Below are 25,301 nucleotides of genomic sequence, written 5' to 3' on the forward strand. Positions count from 1 at the left end.
TCAGACATGATAAACAATGTAAAACTTTGATTGAAAAAATTATCCTGCATGGAGGGGAAGTCTGATGGGAAATATCCGGACTCAAGAAAAGCACTCTGTCATACAAGTAATTCATTAGGACTTTATGAATGTTTCGCTCCCATCACAGCTATACCACCTGGCTAAAATATGATTGATGAAAAATATGATTGATGAAAGGTGAATATTTCGTGATATCGCTCTCAACACAGTTGCTAATAAAGCAACATCAAAAACGAAAAACATTTCATCCACGACTGAATTACACGTCAGATAAAAGAACCGGCAACATTGTTGCCAAGCAACTGGTTATAATTCATAGCGGTGACTTTTCCGTTCTGTTCATCGCTGTAAGTGTCGTCGTAGCCATGACTCCCTTCATTCTGTTTGTCCACTTTAACACCTCACCTTCTCTCACTCTCTCGCTTACTACAGGGTTCATAACACCTCACGTTCTCTCACTCTCTCGCTTACTACAGGGTTCATAACACCTCACGTTCTCTCACTCTCTCGCTTCCTACAGGGTTCATAACACCTCACGTTCTCTCACTCTCTCGCTTCCTACAGGGTTCATAACACCTCACGTTCTCTCGCTCTCTCGCTTCCCACAGGGTTCATAACACCTCACGTTCTCTCACTCTCTCGCTTCCTACAGGGTTCATAACACCTCACGTTCTCTCACTCTCTCGCTTACTACAGGGTTCATAACACCTCACGTTCTCTCACTCTCTCGCTTCCTACAGGGTTCATAATACCTCACGTTCTCTCACTCTCTCACTTCCTACAGGGTTCATAATGTCCTGATATTTTTACCATGTTTCCCCGTGTATGGTGTTTATATTTTGCGATAATACTTGTATATTAATCTGTATTTTTGTTTTATAGTTTTATATTTTTCTCTATCCGTATTAAGAGTTGATTACGTTTCCAATACCTGTTCATTCTCTATTATCAAAATAGACAAAGATTTATGTAATATATGTATCTTTTTGCATAAGTTACAAGAAGGTGAAACGTTCATGCTGACTAAAGTTTGAATTTATTGGCGTCACTGTTGATAACTGCCGTTATTCACTGTGGTAGCTACTTTGAAATTATTTTCACTGCTAAATATAGGTAGCATTAAACTGTTTTTGCTATTCCAATGAGCTGGTCAGACAAAAAAAACCGAAATGTACTGGGAAGATATGTGGTCCTCTGAGAAAACTTTGAAACTCTGGCTTGTTTTCATACCACTGCGACATACTTGAGATATATTTAGCAACTAATTTGTTATGACTATCATCTCATTTCATAATTGATAATATTCTCTGCTATTCAAAGCCTTGAAGACAACTGCTTTTGATTTCTGTTCTTCCTCTGTCTGTCTTTTCTCTGCCTCTCACACTCGCTGGCTCCATCTCTTATCTCTCTTGTCGTCCCTGCCTACTCTCACTGTCCTCTCCATCTCCCTCTATCATTCACGTCCTGGTCGCACTGCTACAGATTATGGTTACTGCGAGTCTGCTTAAGCAACTGGTATTGTATTTTTCAGTAATACTGATAGATGGCATCAGTGAGCTATGCGATTGTCAATATTCAGGACGCATTGCAACAGTTTAATCAAATACACATATCATGTAGAATATTCACGTATAACAACCATGTTAACACAGGGACGGATGAAGACTGTTACAGCTTGACCACAATCTACCCACTACCAAATTCATGGATTGAGTTGAAAATGCTTGTTGAGCTCAGGAACTAGAAAATCAGGACTGCATCACCAGTCACTCAAAAGTTGGTTGAAGATAAACAGCGGATGAATACCATAGTAACAATGAACTTCTAATTGTCACTATGTCAACTGGTTGACGTTAACCAACTTTTGAGCAACTGGTCCCAGGTGTTATATCTCCCTATGCATGACTGATGCAAGTTATATAGGCCGAGGGCGGGTAATAATACCAAACTCGATAGCATTATCAACATTATCATAAGCCGGTCTGAAACTACCGAATGGAAAAAGCCTGACCACTGACCATTGTTTATAACCTGTTCACGTCGACCCGACGAAAATTCATCACTTTTTATGACCGTTCGATAAAAACCGTCTTAATTAGGCGCGTAACCGGTCGGTGAATACAAAGTCAGCAGCGACCGGAGATAATTTATCGGGGACAACAACCGATAACAAACTGTAATACGCGAGGACAGCCGCATGATTGAAACACGTAATTGACAAAACGTCAGCGATTTCCCCTCTCGGCGACTTGATTGATTAATTTCTTACCCAGCGGAGAAGACCGAAGAAAGACGACTGACCAACGTTGAAAATATCGGAAAGAGGAGGAACGTCGTCGGTGGCGTCTGCGAGCCCCACGCTGCTGGGAATGAACCGCTGCCGCCACTAAGCGATTAACCAGAGTAAAATGGTTTGCCACCGAGAAAGATTCCTGATTGAATATTTCCGGGAAGACACAGGATATATCGGTAATAGATATATATTCTCGAAATGCTTCCTGCATCGATAACAAATTCAGTCCTATATCAAACAGCAGTCGCCCATTCATTATGGAGATGTTGTGTATGTCATAGTTGGTTTGGCAACCAGCAGTATACATAACAATCAACTCCTTTCAGTATATCTACACCGCAGTGCAGTGTATAATAGTATATCAACACCGCAGTGCAGTGTATAACAGTGCATCTACACCACAGTGTAGTTTATAACAGTACATCTACACCGCAGTGCAGTGTTTAACAGTGTATCTTCACCGCAGTGCAACCTATAACAGTACATCAACACCGCAGTGCAGTTTATAACAGTGTATATACACCACAGTGCAATGTATAAATTGGTGATGGACTTTGCTAACTAATGATCATTCTATGTCAGCTAACAAGTTTGGCAAGGATTTAACAAGTTTGGCCATATTCCAGTCATTCCCTGCCTCAATATTCCTTAAGTTATTTCCATTCGAGATATTGGTTTTTGCCATGAAGGCGACACATTTTTCATTACCTTGAAGAGCGCGAAATCTTTATAAATATGCCATTCGTTCATTTCCTCGGGGCACAGTTGACAAATTGACTCAATACAGAGCAGTCGATCTTATGCTAACAGTGTGCGCCAGATAAAATGGTTAGTTAAACTAATTCAGCGTCGACATTAGCTCCGTTATTCAATTACTATTTAGCTCAGAGGTAAACATAACATTCATAGTATCTATTGGTCAATCACGACAAATCAGTCCATTTGCTCCTTAAGGCTATATTTTCTTTGCTCATTGGTGACAGTCTGTCCATATGCTTCTAAGGGATTCCTAAGCGCCTGTTAGCTCTTCTGCTCACAATGAGCAAATGTTGAAATGTAGCGAAATATTGCCATAACAAGCAACATTTCCTTTTAACCCTTTCAGTGCATCTACACCGCAGTGCGGTGTATAAATCAGTGATAGATTTTGCTAGTACACCCCACTGTGTGACAGATAGACTTGGGTTACTCGGTGTATTGATGTAATTAGTAATTATCTCTCTTGAAAAATGGCAGCACCTGTCTAACATAATGAAATACTAGTAACTAACGATATACCGTGCCGCGGTGTAGATCCCCGTTATTAAACACACTAGGGTAGAATTTTTTTAAATTGTCGAATTATCTCTAACACTATAGGGTATTAACTAGTCCGCACTGAAAAGTTAAGGGGACTTTCAGGCAAAAAAAAAACAAAATCAGACTCAAAAAATTATATTTTTCGAATACACTTTTATATCCAAGTTGGATATCAAGTGGGGTCCAAAATTAGGTCTTACTTGAGCGGAGTATTTTGTACCGGTACATATGCATAAAATGATTGCGTATAAAAACAACTAGACCTAAACATATAACTGATGAAGTGTTTAGTAAGAGCAGCTCGTAGTGTAAAGAACTCGTAACTCGGAGACCAATCTCGAGTTCTCCTCGTCCAGTGACACTCGTGTAGCCACGGAATGTTTTCATACTTACATCAAGTAACGCGTGAAGTTGCGTATCTTCGAAGACGCTTTGTAAAAAGTCGACGTCCTTGTCGGTGCCGTCTGTCAGACACTGGATTTCTTCCAGACTGTCCAATACTTGACTTACAGCTGAAAATATACAATTGAAACGTTTACGAGGACATTCCTAACGGAAGTAGAGTGAGTAGTACGATAAAATATGATTTTCAAGTAGTCACAGAACTTCAAGGGTCATCAATGGGATATCGGTAGGACATCAATGGGACATCAACTGTAGAACAATGGGACATCAACTATAGAACAATGGGACATCAATTGTAGAACAATGGGACATCAATTTTAGAACACTGGGACATCAATTGTAGAACACTGGGACATCAATTGTTAAAGAAAGGGTTATCAATGGTAAAACCTTGGGACATCAATGGGAGAACGATGAGAATGGAGAAAACTGGGACATCAACAGGAGTCAATGGGACATCAATGGGAAATCAGTGGTTACAAAAATAGGTTGGATATCAATGGAGATCGATAAAACATCAGTGACAGTGAATATTAGCAATCGCAAAACAATGGCATATCAACAAAAGATCAATGGATTCATGAAAAGATTTAAAAGAAAATTGCTTATAAAAGATTTGTTCCATTTCTCACAAAAAAGGCACTTGGTTTCTCGACTCGATACCATCGGGATCTACCCCTGGTTTTATGATTGACACAGTATAGTAGTAGATATATCATTCATGTTCAGTTCGAGATTTCAGATTATGATATACATGATTAAGCAATGATATCTCTATCTATAATGTATCCGATATCGAATTTCCCAGTTATGTAACAGTGAATGTAATGTGTGTGTGTGTACACTTGAAGAAGATGTAACTCTTCAATTCATCTATTGATTAACGATTTCTGCCTCAGATCTCGACTCAATCTGACACTCGACTCGGATGTAGTCTTAAAACATCGCTTGCACAAATACAGCGTATCCCTTATAGAGAAACTTTTCACATGCTTCGTTCTGGCGCTGTACGGCACTTCAAAATGCCATTTTAGAATTTTGTAAGATGATACACGACCGAGATTGAATAAGTTAAAAATGTCGATGACTTGATTGCGACGGGCAAATCTCACGAAGTTACGAGATCATCAGCACTTCAATTTCATCTTTATTACCAATAACATACAGTTAACTCATCCTTACTTTAATCAATGATGCTCGTTTACGATAACGTGGTAGGTGAGGATCCACCAGGTTCACTAATGGGAACTTGGTTGCATTAAATTTCTTCCATGCTTTAATTAAAATTGAACAATTTTTCTTTGAAGTAGATTGATTGCGTGAAAATTATACCAAACAATGAATAGGAAAGTCGATCATTTTGAAGATTCGCGAGCCAAAGTTGATCGGAAATGAACTCATTTTAAAAACTGTTCATAAAACTGACAATACCTAATTCCATTTTCAGGTTGGAACGGGTTAACTGGATCATTACCTACGAAATCTAAGATGAAACAGATGACAGATAGAAACGGTGATAATGATCGATGATTAAAATTAATATTTGCAGAATCTTGAAACGGATGATGAATATGAATTGCATATCATATATCAAAGTAGGTAGAGAGTAGGGGTGGCGAGGTACACTTGTGTTGTCAGTACGTGCACATACGAATAATTACTGTTCTAATTGACCCGTTCATGATTCATCAAGAACCCGATGATCAAACATATCATTTGAAGAGGATGTGCTTATCATAAACCACTTCGAAGATTTTTGTATAATAATCAGTGGTCTCCACTGCCAGCAGCATACAGAGATCATGTAAAGCAGGCATGGGGCGACCTACTGAATGTTGGGAACTCATTTCGAAGCAACCACCAGCCTGTCAAGCTACACATCATTGCGACTACCATCATTCAAGTTCAAGTTGTTAGTTGTCAGTTGACTGCCATCGGTGTCAGTCGCAATGAATCGCACATGTTCTACTTTCTGCAATGCTACATGAACGTCTCTCCCAGCTGAAACACATGTGCAATACTCTTGCATCTTACAGAGACTAGTCGCATATCATTGCTACTGATCACATTACAAGCTAGACAACAATTTGCGACCAGTTGTAATGGATTGTGTTTGGTTACAGGTCGACATATATGAGAGGCCGGGTCCAGCAAAATATCAAATTTGGCAAAATCAGCCCTTTCTTGGAAGCACACTGTCTTTTCCTATTTTGTCAGATTGCCAACTCGACCGATAAATTGACCCAATGATCCAGGAATATCAGGATAGTGTGGAGTGACCTTAACCTGAGCTCAGTCATCTCCACGTGACCATGGCTTATGAATTTCTTGTCATCATTCAAAAGATTCTCCTCGATTCCAGGAACATAGATCATCCATCGATCTTTATGATCTTATGATCATAAGAAATCATGGTGAGCTTTGATTTATCAGACAGTCTATGATTCAGAAACCCAGACGGTATAATGGGACAATACCTCATGAACAAGCGTGATTATCATATCAATGTCGTAGATACTTCCAATAAACCATGCGATTACAAGACTAATCTTAAAGGTTTTATCTCATTTCAGACGCGAGTATTTGACCGATAGATCCAACTGAAATATTTCAAAATTCGTACATCTGCTTGTGGATTTCAAAACTTAAGTCCAGGACCCGGTTTAATAGACTGGTATTACCTTTAACCCAGCCCCTGGGTTAAAGGTAATACCAGTCTATAAAACCGGGCCCAGGGAAAATTAATTGAAAATTTTCTAAACTGTTCATCGAAGTTTCTAGTTATCAAGACTAAACAAACTTTTAAATCAACCTTCAGATCCATCCTTAAACCTTTAATATACCTTCTTAACATCGCCTAGCCATCGACTCATGTCAATAGTTATTAGCTGATATAGAAAAATCCCCGAGACGCTGCTGCCCTTTTATGATTGTAATGCGTGTTATTGGTGGTGGCCTTTGATTCCAGTGATCACGACTAAAGCCATCCCGGAGACCAGACTGTAAGCAGCAAAATCAAAAGAGCAATTCGTGACATTTTGTTCACAAGAGCCTTAATAGAATTTCTAGTCATGATATTAATATCATTAACCGATGTATTCAACGCTGTTGCGCGAAGCCCCTGAAGCCTGTAATGACCTTTTTGCTTATGTTCAGCGAAAATATATCCGAACAATGTCTTCCCATGATACGCAGATGGTATCCATCTTGAATTCTTAATCATCATAATCGTGTTCACCATCGTGTTCAAGAACGCTAGATCAATGATAGGGTTTGGACCTCTTGCTCATCCGACTGACAATACAAGCTTCGGCAAAAGATCCTTCATGATTTTCAGGCTCTGATGCATTACGGAAAATTTCAAGATGGCTGCCATATTCGAAATCATCCACCATAATATCTAATAGGGAAAGACCTTTCGTTTGTCCCAAAACATTATCCAAGCTTGAGGAAAATAACTTAAGATATGCGCTTGTATGATTCTAACAACAAATTCTAACAACAAATTCAGCTACGCCATCTGGTGACATACAGGGTCCTCATCAAACTTTTGGAAGTGGAATGATGTGCAATTGTTGCGATTTTGCTATGGTCCTCAAGGCAACCTTCAAGGCAGCCCAAAAACAACTCAATCAAGCACTGATTCAACCAGACAGTTCGGAAGACGGAGACCTTTTTGGTAAAAGTTTCCTAGATGGCAGGCAGTATTGGCGGAAGAAAATTAATTAGACAATCAACGAGCCTTGAAATTGCAATTATATGGCGTAGAGTATAATTTAAGTTGACAACAGGCATTCAGCATAGTGCTCGCTGCAAATAACTCATGGCTCATCCCATTACGAGAAACAACTGTCTGATATAATTTGAAGCAAAAAACCCACAACATAGGGAAACAACAAAATGAGCATTTCCTGACGTTTCGACGGAACACTATGGGCCACCACACAACTGTTTTGATTGTCACGCTTAAGAATATGATGTAACTAGTAGCAACTAAACCGAATACGTGCACACATCAGTAACGAGTTTTAAGCCTAGCGCACATAGCTGAAATTACTGTGCAAAAACCATTAATCTCACTAGTTTTGTGACCATGTGCGTGGGATACTCCACAACAAGAAACATCATTTGACTTGTGAAAATTCTCATGAAATTGCCATACACATGTTTAGTTAAGTGATATTTCTTGTTTTGGGACACCCCGTACACATGGTCATAAAAAGTGATTTTGCACCTTCAATGGGGCTGTATTGACCAGGTATGATCTGGTGAACAAAGCATTGAACACCCAACATCAGATGATAATACATGGTATTCTATCAAAATGATGAAATAGGACCGATCTTTGTCAAGACGTAGATTTGGTAGACGAGGAAAGTGTAGAAAGCATCGCGTCATCCGAATATCTTCCGTGATATTCGCTAAAAGCTGTAGCGGTTTCTAAAAAGTATGAAGAATTCTGTCCAGTAACTCGAGTATAAAATGACAGTAACTGGAAAAAGCCATATCCTACTGTTTACTGTTTACTGTTTTCTCAAAAGAAACAAGAGTTAATCTCCCACGTTTATCAGAGGCATACTTGGAAAAATGCAGTTTTATGATGCTGACTGCATGATCAAAACCATCAAATGTGTTTTTTTTGCATGATGATGTTGATTCAGGTATGAAGAAACACGATACATCAAAATACAACAGGGACGTTTCCAGATACCAGGTCACGTATAGGAGTGGTCAAAGTGAACTGCGTACTGCGTGGTTAAGTGGTAAATGAGTTTGAGTCTGGGATACTAGGTCAGGCATATGGATGGTGCTGGTGTGTGGTTTGAAGACACGTGGTGTATGGTATAGTTAAGCGGTAAATGAGTTTGAATCTGGGATGCTGTAGTTAAGTGGTAAATGAGTTTGAATCTGGGATACCAGGTCAGGCATATGGATGGTGCTGGTGCGTGGTTTGAAGATAAGTGGTGTATGGTAGAGTTAAGCGGTAAATGAGTTTGAATCTGGGATGCTGTAGTTAAGTAGTAAATGAGTTTGAATCTTGGATACCAGGTCAGGCATATGGATGGTGCTGGTGTGTGGCTTGAAGACAAGTGGTGTATGGTATAGTTAAGTGGTAAATGAGTTTGAATCTGGGATGCTGTAGTGATGTGGTAAATGAGTTTGAATCTGGAATACAAGGTCAGGCATATGGATGGTGCTGGTGTGTGGTTTGAAGACAAGTGATGTATGGTAGAGTTAAGTGGTAAATGAGTTTGAATCTGGGATGCTGTAGTTAAGTGGTAAATGAGTTTGAATCTGGGATACCAGGTCAGGCATATGGATGGTGCTGGTGTGTGGTTTGAAGACAAGTGGTGTATGGTATAGTTAAGTGGTAAATGAGTTTGAATCTGGGATACCAGGTCATGCATATGGATGGTGCTGATGAGTGGTTTGAGTGTTTGACTGTGGTATGTAAGTTGTATGGACGAGTAGTGAATGTGAGTGGGGATATCAGGTCGTGTAGAAATGGCATTGATGAGTGGTTTGAATGCTTCGCTCTGGAATATCAGGTAGATGTGTAGGATTGGTATGGGCGAGTGATAACCGTTTGAAACCGAGACGCCAAGTCATGGAGGAGTAATATAGATGCTACCGGGTAAGACTTATCCATATTATCATTCTCCGACCTGAGGCAAATAGGTAAACAAAAGACGACCCTTGAGATCGTGATCATCGTAGCTCTGATGTTACTTCCCCCCATGGTGAGATTATTGATTGATACACAGTCAGATATATAGTGAGATGCAAAACGATTTAGACGAAAACTCAAAAAACAAAAAAAAACGTTAAATCGTAATCCATTTGAACGCACCGAAACAAGTCTCTTTAATAGTATGATGGATAGGCAACTGAAATGAGCTTAGACTAGTCTTAAATCAGCTGCCAGACGTAATAGCTAACTAACCTCTTGTATATGCCGTCAGTTGAGACTCTTACACTGACAAAAACCTGATTAGATGAGAAAATATACAACGCCAGCAGTCGACGACGGCTGAGACCAATTGTAAATAAGTAACCGATAATGACTGGCATTAAACATTGAATAATGTGATACACCTGACATCTCTGACAGCCGTGTATAGCTGCAGTGTGTACGGGTTTGAACTATTGTTAAATCCCGTTATAATGCCATTGTTGACAACACGAACATGACAAAATCTTAAAAAATTGGCGTCGTAAAGAATGGCATTTTCATTGAATTGGAGTTAGATATGCCGTATTTGTTTTGAGATAAATGTTGACGATAAGTGAAATGGATGACAGAATTTGTAACAGAATTAGCATATCCCAATGAAAAAATAGCATTCTTGCGATGCACCGGTGGTTGAATGCAACCTAGTTTCGAGGAACTGGCTTCGAAGTACGGCATAGTTGCACGAATGGCTCTAATCTGAAATATTCATCAATTAAAGGATTTTACGGCCTATTTGAGGCACTTAAACTAGAGATTAAAACGGCAGATACTCTAAAAGACAATGAATAACATGAATAATAGATATACATGTCAGGGCATGGGGAGTGATAGATGAGGGAGGGAGAAAAAGAGAAGGAACTAGGCCTAGTTAACTCGTATCGATAAACACATTCTCGCAAGCGTTTCGCTTCAATTTCAATCTCATAAACGATAAACTAATTTTCATTGTAAAGATGTACTTCGCTTTGAAACAGATCGATCTATTTCGCGATTAATCTCGTATTTGTCGGTCGCCCAAACGAGACTTTCACTTTATTTCGGTCAATTAGCGAGATGAAACCGACGAAATATCGACTCACAGCGCTATTTACTGATTGGCTTCGAAGCCACTCGAGAAAACTTCGCACGGCGAAATGATCAAATTATACCGAAATAATTTCAATCTGATGAAAGGATGGGGGGGGGGGGTTAGCTTCCCGCCGCCTATAACGAGCCGCCGCACTGTGCGCTGCTCAATGTTTGCATACATAACTGTAAATACCAATTACACAGTGGTCGAAAAATCCTCATATCTCTCAGAGGCGATATTCATAGCTGTGGAAAGTGTTGTTAACACAGTTTGTAGCAGTTCTAGAATATGAAATAAAATGTTCAAACTGATCAGACATCAATAGGGTAAGACGTGGGTTATAATGTTCTGTAGTATGACTCTCAGATAGGGGTAAGACTCTTAGTATAACTCTCAGCAGAGGTTTGACTCTCAGTAAAACAGTGTTAATAAGGCCAGGAGTAAGACTTTTAGCAGGGTTGAGACTGTCAGGAAAACGGGGATATGACTTTCAATAAAACATGAAGGGAGTAAGACACGCAGTAAAACCTGATGTGATAAGACTCCCAGTTGAACATCAAAGGGGCAGGACATGCAGAAAACATGATAGGGGTAAGACACTCCAGGGTAAGACATTCCAGGGTAAGACTCAGTTTAACATCAAGTAGGTAAGACAGGAAAACATGAAATAGTAAAACACTCTGGGTACGACTCTGGGAACAACTCTGGGAAAGATACGCTGAAGAAACATCCAGGGAGTAAGACTCTGAGGGGTAAGACACTCAGTTAAACAGCAAAGGGTAAGGCTGAAGGGTAAGACCCTTGGTAAAACAGCAAGGGAGTAAGTCTGAAGGATAACTCTTTTTTGAATATCAAGGGGATAAGACATTCAGAAACACCAGATCCTGTTTTTTAAGTTGTCAGAAGTCAGTTCGGTCCTATCAAACCATCCACGGAAAAATGAATGTAAAACTAAAGACAGGTTCGTTAATGCTGAGTATACTGCGGAGAGATTCTTAACACGGATAACCGTACCTACTTACAGATAAACCTCACGTCAACCGCACATTGTAAGAATTCTTCTCACGCGAGACCTAAATAATATCAAACCCGATGTGGACACTCAGCGGTCAAACGCAGTCCCCATGAATCGGCACACTCTATCCTTCCAACTCAATTAGATTAACGCGCACATTAACAACTACATTTAGAAGTTGTATTAATATTACTATTTCCATTAACACTATCTAAAACTTATAAACAGCAACACCTTATTGCTCAAGGCTCTAAGGTGCTTTACATAATATAAAAAAAACATAATTATACTGAAAAACAACTTTGAAACCAACAAGCTACATTACTTTTGTAACTAAGATTCCATTTTTGGTGTATCTCAAATTCATGGCATTTGAGCTTTTTCAAGATTACAAATTGAAACAAGAAACATTTGTGCACTTTTTCCGATATGATATAGACTAAGCTAAATCCATTTCATCGAAACGTCGTATTCTAAAATTCATACCTTTCATTTCGAAACGGTTATATGATAAAATCCATTAGCGGGATTTAATCCATGAGAGAGAGAGATCACGATTGAAACGTTTCACACTTAGTTCGCGTCGACGGAGAGGCTGTCAGACGTAGCCATCGATATTGTGAGAGAGATGGAGTGAGAATGAGAGAGACACCGCTGGGTGAATGAGAACACCGCCGGTGACCACATACAGTCGACACTCCGATGTTCTACGTCTCGTACGCATGTAACGCTACTCCTGATCTATATCAACAGTCGCCGAAGATGTTCGAACGCAGCGAGACACCGAATCAAATAGTAATTTTTCTCGCGTTCGCTCCGAGAGAAGAAATCGCTACAACACCGCGGCCAGATACAACGACCCGACAGTCTACACGTACGACTAGAATTTTGTCATTTCTAGATGGGGAGGGATTCGCTGTCATCCGATAAACATCGACGCGAGAGCGCGCGAGGATAGCGAGAGAGAGAGACAAATCACGTATCAATTCCGCTGTCTTCTTCGACATTCGTATGGTAATAAATACGATTCTGATAGGAAATCTATCTGTTTCTTACCGAGCAGGAACACGACGAAAAACACCGAGGCAGAGTTTAAAACAGCGTTACACTCTTCACACACAGCTATAGCTAATAACTCTTGAGTTCAATATAGGGACAATAATGCATTGGAACCGCATTTCAAGTGTCTTTATATTTACACAAAATTACTGTAGAGACTAGATCGTTTTTTTACAACCATTTCAAGTGACGAGCAGATATCGTAGACCATTCTAAAATTGTTAGGTGTTAACGTGAACTGAAGGCCTAGAACTCAGGGTGGACTCGTCTAATCAACCAATTTAGAATTTTATCAACCCTTAGAGCGGGTGTCTCAAGAGTTTGTCTCAGAATAAGCTATATCAACCTTTGTGCCAAATGCTAACTGCCTGTGAATAACTGATATAGGGATGATGGTTCTATGGTCAACTTAAGAGACTGTCGGGTTATAGTTGAGACTGGTGTGACGTGTCTATATAACACCCACCCAAGGCAATTTCAGACTTGATCTCTACACGGCCGTGGAATCAGTAGCGTGTAGATTCTACTAATACCCGGTAATTCTCCGGGGCACATCACACCGACGACGACGAGGAGAGGGAGGATGTGAGGGAGGAGCACCCGCTCGTGTTTCACAGCGGAGGTAATAAATACACACGACATATAGGAGGCTGTCACCGTGCGACAGTACGACGACGCAGACGCAGAGCCACTGCTTAATCTGTAACAAGTTCAAGTGTATTTGAATGAATTCTAATGAAACAGGCCTCGGGGACACTTACACGCTGGTCTCGACAACTCATAAATAGGTTATACGAAGAGATATACAAAAAAGAATCATTTCTATCACATAGAAAATGGTACCCGGATACTGAACAAAGGTTGAATATGACATTGTTACACTGCTGTACGCCAAATACATGAATCCCCAAGAAAACCGGACACAAACAGCAACCAAAAAAAATACATTTCCAAAAGAAAACCTGTCTTAATGCGTTGTTTAATGTTCCGCAGCTTCGGCCGTACTAGAAAACTAAAAAGCATTGAAGGGCAAAATAAACAAAAAATTTTATTTTTGTTCCGCATTTTTGTACATCAGTTATGCAACTGCCTCGTTTTTTATGACAATAAATCAGTTGGGAAAATGGGTCGTAGCAATTGAGTTTAAGCGTTAAGGGAGATAACTATCAAACTGTATGCAGTGGTCAAACTGCCCCCGGAACAGACATGAGTCATATTTAGCCAGTGCCACATAAACCACCGACTTGTTTCTGAGATGCTATCTCAATGACGCTGTTGCAACCGAGACGAGTCACTTCCACAACCAGTAAGCAGTCACACGCAATAATTTGACCCCCGCATAAAATTTGGCCAATCAGGCACTGACCCATTTAGCACCAGCATGAACCACCATTGGCCTGTTCCCGGCATGCGTAATGTGGGTCACTTCTGCAACCAGTGACCCGAGCTTAATTTTTCAAAACAGGTACTGACCCACTTAGCTCCGGTATGAATAACTGGCCCCAGCAAATGATTGCGCCAGATTTGCAACGGGTAAAAAATCGTCTCGCGTACCCGTAATCACGACTTCAGATTCAATTCTCGTATTCAATAGAAGAAATAGCAGTTCAGTACACCTGATCGAATTTAACAGAATTTCTATTCGGAGAACGAACGAACTAATCACATTTGCGATATCTCTGCGCATGAAAATGGCTTCGTCGACAACGATGACGTCGACGGTCGACGTCGTGTTGACATTTAGAAAGACGTCCTCCGTACTGATAAACAAGTCATTCACTCAATAAAAGCGTAATGTAGGCAGCCCGTGCTGGTAGATCGGTAGCAACGATAGCGACAACCTTCAAATGTAGACCACGGTTTCATTCGCCAGAATACGACGTAAACATCGCCCAACTAAACCAGGTCACGTCCAATGGTGTCATTAGACCGTATACTGTCCCGATGACAAAGGCGCAGATCCCCGGTTCAAGCCAGACACAGGCCTGCGCCCAGAGAGGTGTGTTAAGTATGAACACACAACCCCGCAAGATCAAGAGTTCCGTCATGTTTAATGAAAGGGCTTAATTAGATTGCATTAATGTTTCAGTGACTTAGTTATACAAAATATTCACTAATATTGGAACATTGGTCCATGTAGTTCATTGTCCTCTATTTTATTTGTCTATATACATGTACATGTACATGTATAATGCACATACACATACACATAAGATGATAGCCGACTGTGTTGCCAATTATAATCAAACGTTAAACTATCCGGGAACAAGACCGACAGTCATTTATGCATGACCGACGTATGCGGACGCCATTTCTGATCAATAACGCCATAAAACTGCACGACCCGCAAGCAGAAGACGATGCGAGCAGAGAGAATAGCAAAGTGGCGAAGGTTTCGTTTTCTCAATTACGGTCTACGAGTCAGGTGATTATCACGTCGATCGATACGTTCAACGGCGTTTACAGATAATTGCACGGTACAACGAAACAGCAACATTCAAAAAAACACTCCCCCCTACTACAGATCGCCGCAGTCAATCTTATACACCGTAAAAAAGCTAATCAAAGATGATCAGTTTGTGACTAAAAATTAGTCATCATGTGGAGTAGTACGGAGTCATGATTTAAGTCTAAAAGTGGTCTTAATAAGCTTGGTTATAGACCCAAGATGGTCTTAGTCTTAAATCTAAGCCATAACTGAATACCTCGACCGCATAAACGCAGCAAATCTAGGATCTAGCAAGGATCTTCGCTGAGTTTGATGAGCTAGGTGGCGCACTAGGTCCATTCAGACAGACAGACACATACACACACGCACATGTACAGACAGAATAAGGGTCTCATGGAAGCCTCATAACCAAAAATTTTGACTAGTGTTAAATTGAACAGACTGGTGGTTTGAAATTAAGGAATTTTTTGCCAATTTCTGAAATGATATCTATGGTGGTTGGGTGTGCATTCATCTCAGTCATGTTTATCGCAGTTACGTTTATAAGTATACCACGTTCATCTTCAATGAGAAATGCATAAATAGATCGCATCTACATTTGACATCATCTGGGTCGTTGACGGGGTCGGTAACCGAGTGATAACAATGATCATTACACATCGTTGTAATCGTGAGAAATGCGCATCACAGCAACACATGAATATCATCGGATTTATGACAACGACGGACAGATGAAGAGGGAAAGAGAGCTTGCGAGGGAGAGAAAGAGAGGGGAAACGGGAAAAGAAGAGGAGAGCGCAGACGGAGACAGGAGAAGAGAATGAGAGGGAATGAGAGGACTGGATATATGGACAGAGAAAAGAGAGGGAGGAAGGAAGGAGGGAGGACAGCAAGAGGGTGAGCGATTATGTGAAATGAGAAAGGGTAGTTAAGGAGAGAGGAGGGAGTTAGCAGTGAAAAGAGAGGGATAAATAGAGAGTGAGAAAGCAAAAGGGCCTAGAGAGGAGAGATTGAGTGAGAAGAGAGTGCAAGTGAAGTCATAAAGATGGCAAAAAGAGAGAGAATGAGGGAGATGAAGAGGAGGTAGTGAGGAAGAAAGAGGGAAAGATAATTGCGGGAGATACGGGGATGTGTGAAGTGACGAGAAGGGAGAGGGAGACAATGAGAGGGAGATGAATGAATTGATAACTGTGATTTTAACTGAGTGAATTGATAACTATGATCATCATCACGCCGAGAAGAAAAGACGAACCATCACCAGCAGCGGATAGAGGGAAGATCTATATCGACAGCCAGATCAATGTCAGAAACAGAACAGAATGAAGTACCATATATAACACGCTCGTACTTGTGGCTTGTTTAGGAATCACTACCATTTATTCATCAATTAACTCGTGAATTAGAGCCCATATTCATCCTATCCTTTGAATAGTCTTTCCTAGTTCAAGTCAAAGTTGTAGTTAAGATCTTGGAAGTTGCAGTGTATATTTGTCCCCTAGTCCTTGTTGAGGCACTATTAAGAAATATCGCCCAGCAAGTAGAAAGTGCTCTCCTTCTAAAATGCACCATTACTTTCTCAGTCTGTCCTAGTCCATCCAAGTTCAAGTTCAATATGTAGCCTTACAATTAAGAAAGTCTTGTATTGTAAAAGTAGGAATTCAAGATGTTTCTTGTCCTTAGTGTAAAATAAATGCATTTCAGCACTTCCTTTGTACCCTAGATCTAGTTCAAGTTCAAGTTCTTCAGTACAAAATGGATTGCCAAACATTTTATGGAGATATTCCAGAGAAATTCAAAATTCTTCGAAGTCAACACTAACCCAGGAGTATATATTCAGAAACTCACCATCAAAATCATCTCCATAACACTTTTTACCGTAGCTTTTCCTTTCTTACTAACATATAAAGAGTCTTCTAATTAGAAAGCCACAAAAATGAAGAGCATATCTTTGCATTCATACATTATATCCCTTGGTTGAAATATTTACATCTTTGTCTCTAATTATCTACTTTAATAATAATAATTTAATGATAAGTTATTTTTCATTTAACAAGTACAAGATAGTATAACGACAATAGTGAAGAAAAATAACAGTTAAATGAAGGAAGCAGTGAAAGCCTAGAGGCTGTACAAGTCTCTGCACCTGAAAAACATTATAATAATTATAGAAGTAATAATAATAATAATAATAATAATAATAATAAAAGTAATAATAATAATAATATTAATAATAATAATAATAATAATAATAATAATAATAATAATAATAATAATAATAATAATAATAATAATAATAATAATATTAATAATAATAATAATAATAATAACAGTAATAATAATAATAAAAATACAAAATAATAAAAATACAAAATAAATAATAATACATAATATTATGCTGATTATAATTGTTTAACAAATGATTGTAATTATTTAACAAATCATGGAATTAGTTACAATAATATAACATATGATAATGATGGGACTCATCCATAATAATATAAATAAATTGAAAATAACAATCATAATGAGAATGATAATAGTAATAGTAACATCGTAATGCGAATGATAAGTAGTAATAGATGTTATACAAAATAGTAACACATGGTAATGTCAATATAATGATATATTGACAATCATGATAATATATTGACAATTGTTTAACAAAGTATAAAATTTCCTATCACACAACCCAATGAGGCAGGACCCAGTTGTGAGAAACATAGTTTTGGATGTTTGCGAGATCGAACATGTTTCCCTGCATCATCATGCGTATTGGGCTTAAACACGGACACCTCGGTTGTCAATCCAAAAATCTGATTCTAAATTCTTAGCTCAACCATGAAATAATTGACATTATAACCGTCAACCAGGGGTGTCTTCAGGTACGTGTGTATCTAATTAAGAGTGTTAATAATTGAACATGTCGTGTACACCAGTATAGCCAGAAGCAACTACAGTAGTGATAGAAGAGCTGTCTACACCAACACCTTCACAATATCAAATAATAACTCAGTGGCGGATCTACTTTTTCCTTGAAAAAATCATCCGGCCTATTTCATTCGGTGCATGTGAATTTGGTGCTTTTATGGATAATGTTGGATTGATATTTTTGGTTGATTATTTAACCTACTTTGGAGTAAGTGAGCTCTGATGGATTCCTACATTGAAACATGTGGTACCTGAAAGTTCGCTCCTAGCATCAACATTTTGAGCAACTGGGTCATTGTGGTGAATTGTACCTCCAATTTTACCCAACCTCTATTGTTCAAGTAAAAACATTTGAGTTTAAAGCCCCAAGAAGTTAGCTTGAACTAAATTTTGACTGCCACAGAAAAAACCCCTGTCCTAGAAGACATCCTTCCTTAGCAGGTATTTGATGAAATGATGGGATTCACATTACCAACCCATGCCCTTAGACACATCCCTAAACCCTAACCATCAAGAGCCTAACCCTCAAAAGTGGTAAACTTTTAAAGTAAATTTTGACTGCCACAGTACAAACCTAGACACATCCCAAGAGCTTCAGGTGGTTGAATTTTGAGCAACTGGCCCCTGATAGAGCAACTCGACCCAACCAAAATTGGTATATCCGTATCTACTATGCTGTTTACTCATGCAACGCGAGATCTCAAATAGGAAGATGAATATATCGAGCGATTTGATTTGCTTCACTGTTTCTGGATGAAGATCTAATTAAACGCTACGAGATGTTACGAGACTCTGTCGGTTGTAAACTAATTTACACTGATTGTAACTATAACGGAGCGCCGCGTCTCCTGCGCGGTCGGTGATCGCCAGACGCATGTGCTACCACACATTAATCGACTGTTTCAATCAATTCGATATCAAATATTAACTCGATCTTCGTCGCTGATTGGATCGTTCAAACTATAGCAATATGAATGATTCATCTATTCTATTGAATCTCCTCTATCTCTGTCTCTCTCATTTCTATCTCTCCTCATTCTCCTCTCTCCCTTTTCTTTTCTCTCTTCTCTGTCTCTCTACTTCTCTCTCTGACTATCTCTCCTCTGTCCTCAGTGTCCCTCTCACTTCTATCTCTCCATCTTGTCTCTCTCCTCTGTCTCTCCCTCCCTTGTCTCTCCCTGTTTTCTCTCTCTCTCCTCTCACTCTCTCCCTCTCTGTCTCTCTTCTCACTGTTTCCCACTGTCGAGAACAACAATTCTCCCGACGCAATTCAATGATTTATTAAGCAATAGTGTCTGCGATGGGAAACGACATTTCAAATGAACATTATTTCTAAATGAGAATTTTTCTTACGGACAACTATTTCCAAAGTATTCCTGAAGATGACTATTAGGATATATTCGAAACGTCGAAAGAAATACTAGCAATAACTTTCCTAGGAAACTTTTTTCTAACGTATTGTGGCATTTATCTTATATATGATTGTTACGACATGTACAGAATCTTTCATCACATTAACTACTGCAGTGCCTTTCATATCCACTAGTACAATAAATAGGAAATAAGTATCATTTATCCAATTCCCACTTGCCTAAGACTCCAAGGCATCAGCAATTATTCCAACATTATCACGACTACAAACTAAACTTGTTTAAAAAAAACATTTTTGATGACTTTTTCACAAAAACTTTTTTTGTCCATGACTACCAGACTTCACGAGACTGTTAAATGAACTCGAATTACATCTTAACACTATTTTGTCATCAACTCATCATAAACTATTTCATGAACAACTTTATAATGTCACTTTCGATGACTTCAACACCAATATGACTAATAAGTGACTAATAAATGATTTTGATGACTTTGAGGATTTTTACCGAATTCGAGGAAAACAAATCAATTAACCGTGAAACATGTAATTCAATAACCCGTTCATAATTATATGTTTCGATGTTTATCGATAAACCGATAAAATGAAGAATGTCATCGGCTGAAAAAGTATAGCAGACAGCACGGTCCTACAACGAGAACAGTCCATCACCCAGAGTAGAGTGTCTCCTAAATGGGAAGCCAAATATTACGAGTGCTCTTATGAAGCTGCTGCGGTCGCATCACGAGTCTCAACGCATAAACCTCTTCATTTAACCAGTGGTCCAGTTTCACGCAAAAAAAAACAACGAATCAAGAACAGATGCAGGAAAAGGGGGTCAAAAAGTGCGAAAGCCGAAGATTAGAAGCTTTGTAAATGAAATGATGAAACATAAGAAAACAGACAGGATAGACTCCTAACAGACATACAGTAGACTCCTAACTCCTAAAAGACTTCTTACAGACAGACAGACAGTAGACTCCTAACTAAAATCAATTAGGACCAGTGATTTTGTTTGGGTAATGCGATAATTTGAGTTACACAATGGATTTGAATTGACATTCTGTTGCTATGGTTCTAAGATTAGTAGTTCGAGTTCAAAGATAATTCGACTTCCCTAAATTCAGCAACCACAAGACGCAAATGCCAAAATCCCCCCCCCCCCCCCCGATTTTTTTACTCTCTTAGTTTTCCAGGTTTTCCTGAATTGGTAATTTATGACCAGTAGTGAGCGATGTGTGAGATTCCCTTAGGTAACAAGCGGACATACAGTACAGTAATATCAACGCCAGTGCGGGAAGGTGACAAGTGGCATTAATTTCTAGTCGATATTCTGACGCCGCCGATGAACGGCATTAATTTCTAGTCGATATCGAAACCACCGACGCTTAGCAATAAGATTATGTTAGCGTTTCCGCAACGTGTCATATTTGATTAAGCTCTTCAACGCGTGCCCTGCTGTGCTGAACGTTTAGCATCGTTCAGCGCCTTGTTCCTTACGCTAATTTTGAAACTGTTGAAAAATTGACGCCTTGAAAAATAACACATATATTGCTTAACCGATAATAAATGATACGATATAAATGAAATATAGCTATACATGATCAATAAAGTTACTTTTGATTTATCAATAATTGAATTGAATTGACCGATATATTGATGATATCCTCTCGCAAATAATTACATGTGTTGAAATTTATCAAATGCAAGTTATGAAATATATATCTACACTACAATTCACAATTCTAATTGTTGTTATTTTGATACGCCTGTATTGATGACATCGTGCCCATTGACTCACACAGAACCCCCTTACATAACTCATACTAGGTATCAATGTATATTATCATTTTTACGGTGAAAACACGTAAAAACATGTAAAATCACCGTAAAAACACGGTTTTTACGGTGTCAAAAAAACATTCCGAACGTTAGCAATATAAAGCAATGATGTGGCATTTATATTAGTCAAGCAAGGGTAGATTCGCTGACCAGAGGAGAAATCAGTTGTGGAAACCAGTGACTTCAGTCTGGAAGTAGTCTTAAAATCATAATAAAATCATAAAACTGTTCTTAGGTTTTTAGATTGACTACAGAACCAAGACAATCTTAGACTGGTCTTAAATCTAATTCCTAGCGGGGTCATCCTTACTAGAAAATACTGAAAACTGTCTCGAGGGATGCATCCTAAATGGATTTGAGAAAGAACACATAATCAAACTTTCTTTTTTTCGAAAAAGGGCCCGACTTAGACTGAGATAAGATACTTTTTTCACTTCGTCGACAAGTAGAAGTAACCAAAAAGCACTGCACTAGGAGACTTTATTCTCAGAAGACCCTCGACAAATTTCCCCGATCTACATAATCCCAATCTTCAGATCTACATATTTACAAGTGCATTCGTGTCTCGCATTAAAACTAGAATTCGTATGAACAACATTGGAGACATCTACTGGCTGAACAGGACATTAATTAACATTCGTACTCGTAAGAAAAATATACATTATCTATCACAATGAAATCAACCCCTCTCCCCACGAGACATTAACTCCTTCACTGAAATTGAACCTTATGGCACCCCTCAGCGGGGATTTGAGCCAGATAATACCATGAGACTCTGCCACAGTACAAACCCCTGTCCAGTAGACACATCGACCCTCAGCAAGGGCATGATGACATTGTGAGGCTCCATCACAGTACAAGCCACTACCCTAGCAGCACCATCATTCTACTGATTAGAACCTGATGACATCACGAAATACTGATATAGCACAAAGCCATATTACAGTAGACAACCTTTATTAATCGTCCGTCAACCTGCTGAGCACAACTCTGGGCAATAAGCAGGTTCGAGGTTTCTTCATTCCAATTAAGGGGAAAGAAGTCAAATAAGATCTTTCGACAAAGAGAAACTTTGGCGTCAGTAAAAGTAAATCAACTACCATCGAAAACTGAACCAAAACTGAAATAACAAATATACCTAATTGGCAAAATCCACAGTTGACGACTTGATAATTCATCAATCAGAAAGTTTCAGAGTTTATCTAAACTCCATAATCAGACTGTGGGTTTTGCTAATCAACTCTGAACACTGAGCAACAAAAGTCAACAATAAACGTACCTGCTGAGGTGATGTCGTCGTCGGTGAATTCTCCCATTTCCGAATTCATGCTAGGATCGCTATAAAAACTGTTCCATTTACTGCTGGACACCGCTGCTAATACGGCTCCCTAGAAAACAGAAAACCACGGATAATATAATAAATATACCAGTGTGATACATGAACTTTGATCCAGTCACCCACGCGCGCTTTATTCGTATAAAACAAAAATATTAATAAAACAATGCAGTGACAGCCTTCATAAGAGTCCCGCTGTCTTGGCGAGCAATATCATCTTCAGTTTGATATCGAGATTACGTCAATAAGACATTGCCTGCTGCGTATCCATATTTTTTCTATAAATGCAGTAGCAAAATTCCGTATCAGAAATAATTAACTGAATGGTCCATATCAGGAAAATATGAAAATACAGCATAGTAGGTTTGTCTTTGAACCAAAAAATGTTTCGCAAGTCGACTAGGGCTCCCTAGTAGCGCCGCTGCGGCATGTGAGGATCAGCCACATGTTGCAAGTAGTTACTCAGTTATCAGCGCTTCAATTTCTTCTACATTTCGATTGAGAAATGTAGAAGAATTTTTCTCCGAAGTAAATCAATTATCAATGAAAACATCCGTAGAGAAAAGCAGATCTAATGTATCTTATGACTGGCTCATGTAGTGTATTTAGATTGGGGAGCCTTGAAATCCAGTTAGTTATAAGTTGACTATGATTCAATGATTAACCTATGCTCAGTGTGATCAGCTGGAGGTGGGATTGCACTTGATTACAACAAGTCCCATTAACATCAAACTCAAATAAAATCAGTAGTCCCAATTGATGAGTCAGTCTAATGTGTTAGTTAGTGAATGAAGTAAGAATACAGATTCATTGATGCCGACATTTCTGTTATTTCTTCAAGTATCGATAAACTTTCAAGTTAGTTTTCGTGTCATACACATGCTAGTAATTGTGGTGTTATCGGATGTGTATAGATGGCGCAATATGATTTAAACACTGCCTCGTCATCTAAATCAATAGAATTCCAACACAAATCAACGTGACTTACTTTTAATTTGCGTCTGGCGTTAAAACGTTTCATTTCTTCGACCGTTTCGTGCAGATGAAACTTCGCTGCTTTTCCTTTCTGCTGAAACAAACACAAAACGAACTTTAATTGGTGAGAAAATTGAGACCGACCCCCTAAACAACATTCAGGTTCGAGATTTCCTCTTCCCCTTTATCCACTTAGCACCATTCAGATAATTATCAGCAGGCTCAAGGTTCTTTTTCCCCCAACCCACTTCAGTGCCTAGCATTATCAGCTGGTTTGAGGGATCCAATTCCCATTGCCCCCCTGCTGATGACATCATTGACGAGTTTGGGGGGTTTCTTTTTTCCTCAACCTTCTAAGGGCATTACTAACTGGTTTGGGGTTCATGAACTGTCGATCCACATAGATCTATGCGTTCATGTTAGCATCAGTGATCCCCCACTGCTGACCTACATGGATATATACATTTAAAATGCATCTTCTGCATCGGTGAATTATATCGCACACATTTCCTAGTCCTACTGCCAGATGGTGGTGAAAGCTTAAGCAAGTGAAATTTCAAATTTTTGCCTATTCTGATTGCAATATGAAATGAGCATTCTGATGACGAATCATAAGCAGCGCTTTGAAGGTTAGAAAATACATGTTAGAAGAAGAAGAAGATGTTTATTCATCGTTTCCCGACCAATCGAAACATTTCCAGAAAATTCAAGTCCCAGCGAGTGGGAAATTGATTCATATGGACCTGTGCTCAAGGTGTTAATGGGAAAGGCACAGATTTTTCAAAGAGGCTGCGGTAATATTTCTCAGAACAGTGATGATAATCATTAACATTGCAAATCATTATCTTATTGGAAACTTTTCGGACTTCATCTTTCTCATCATAACAGTGTGGAATTCTCTAAATATAATCAGATCCTAGTGTTTCATTAATGGTTCGGATGGCGCAAATTATCAAAGGGGTAGCAGTCACATTTCGCTGAACAGCGATGAATTTGCAGTGCAAACTATTTTCTTAAAGGACCCTTTTCGGACTTCATCTTTCTTGTTATATTAGTGTGGTTTCTCTACACATCTATATCGTTGCAACACGGACTTAAGAATGTTCCATTGAAGGTTACGATTTTGGATGGCGTCTTTACATACCCATGGATGGTTTAAAGCTTCTTCGATCGTGATTCGTTGGTCGGGGTCGAACTCGAGCATACGCTGCACGAGGTCCTTCGCCTCTTCCGTGATGTAATCCCACTGTTTCGGATTCATGCGGTAGTTGCCGCGCGCGATCGCGTCGAACAGACGATCTTTCGTGCCGCAAAATGGAAGAGAACCGCTGAGCAAAACGAACAACAATACGCCGCAGCCCCACACGTCGACGGGCTTACCGTACGGCTCGCGACGTACGACTTCTGGCGCCATGAAATGCGGCGTTCCTATACGACCTGAATTTATGGAAAAAATATTCACACATTTTAAACTTGTTGATTTTGATCGATGAATTCTGTAATT

General features: G+C 39.2%; 1 protein-coding gene across 1 annotated transcript in view; it reads right to left on the reverse strand.

Annotated features, from left to right (window-relative positions):
• LOC141911438 (peripheral plasma membrane protein CASK-like) overlaps window positions 1-25,301 on the reverse strand; it is a 183,270-nt gene that overhangs the window by 93,231 nt on the left and 64,738 nt on the right. The window contains exons 9-13 of the mRNA XM_074802459.1: window positions 24,930-25,234; window positions 23,811-23,888; window positions 22,766-22,874; window positions 21,453-21,455; window positions 4,007-4,125 (exon numbers count right to left, since the gene is read on the reverse strand). Coding sequence (XP_074658560.1) covers window positions 4,007-4,125; window positions 21,453-21,455; window positions 22,766-22,874; window positions 23,811-23,888; window positions 24,930-25,234 — 614 coding nt within the window. The remainder of the gene's footprint in view (window positions 1-4,006; window positions 4,126-21,452; window positions 21,456-22,765; window positions 22,875-23,810; window positions 23,889-24,929; window positions 25,235-25,301) is intronic.

The sequence above is a fragment of the Tubulanus polymorphus genome, chromosome 9, assembly GCF_964204645.1.
Source record: "Tubulanus polymorphus chromosome 9, tnTubPoly1.2, whole genome shotgun sequence".
NCBI lineage: Eukaryota > Metazoa > Nemertea > Palaeonemertea > Tubulaniformes > Tubulanidae > Tubulanus > Tubulanus polymorphus.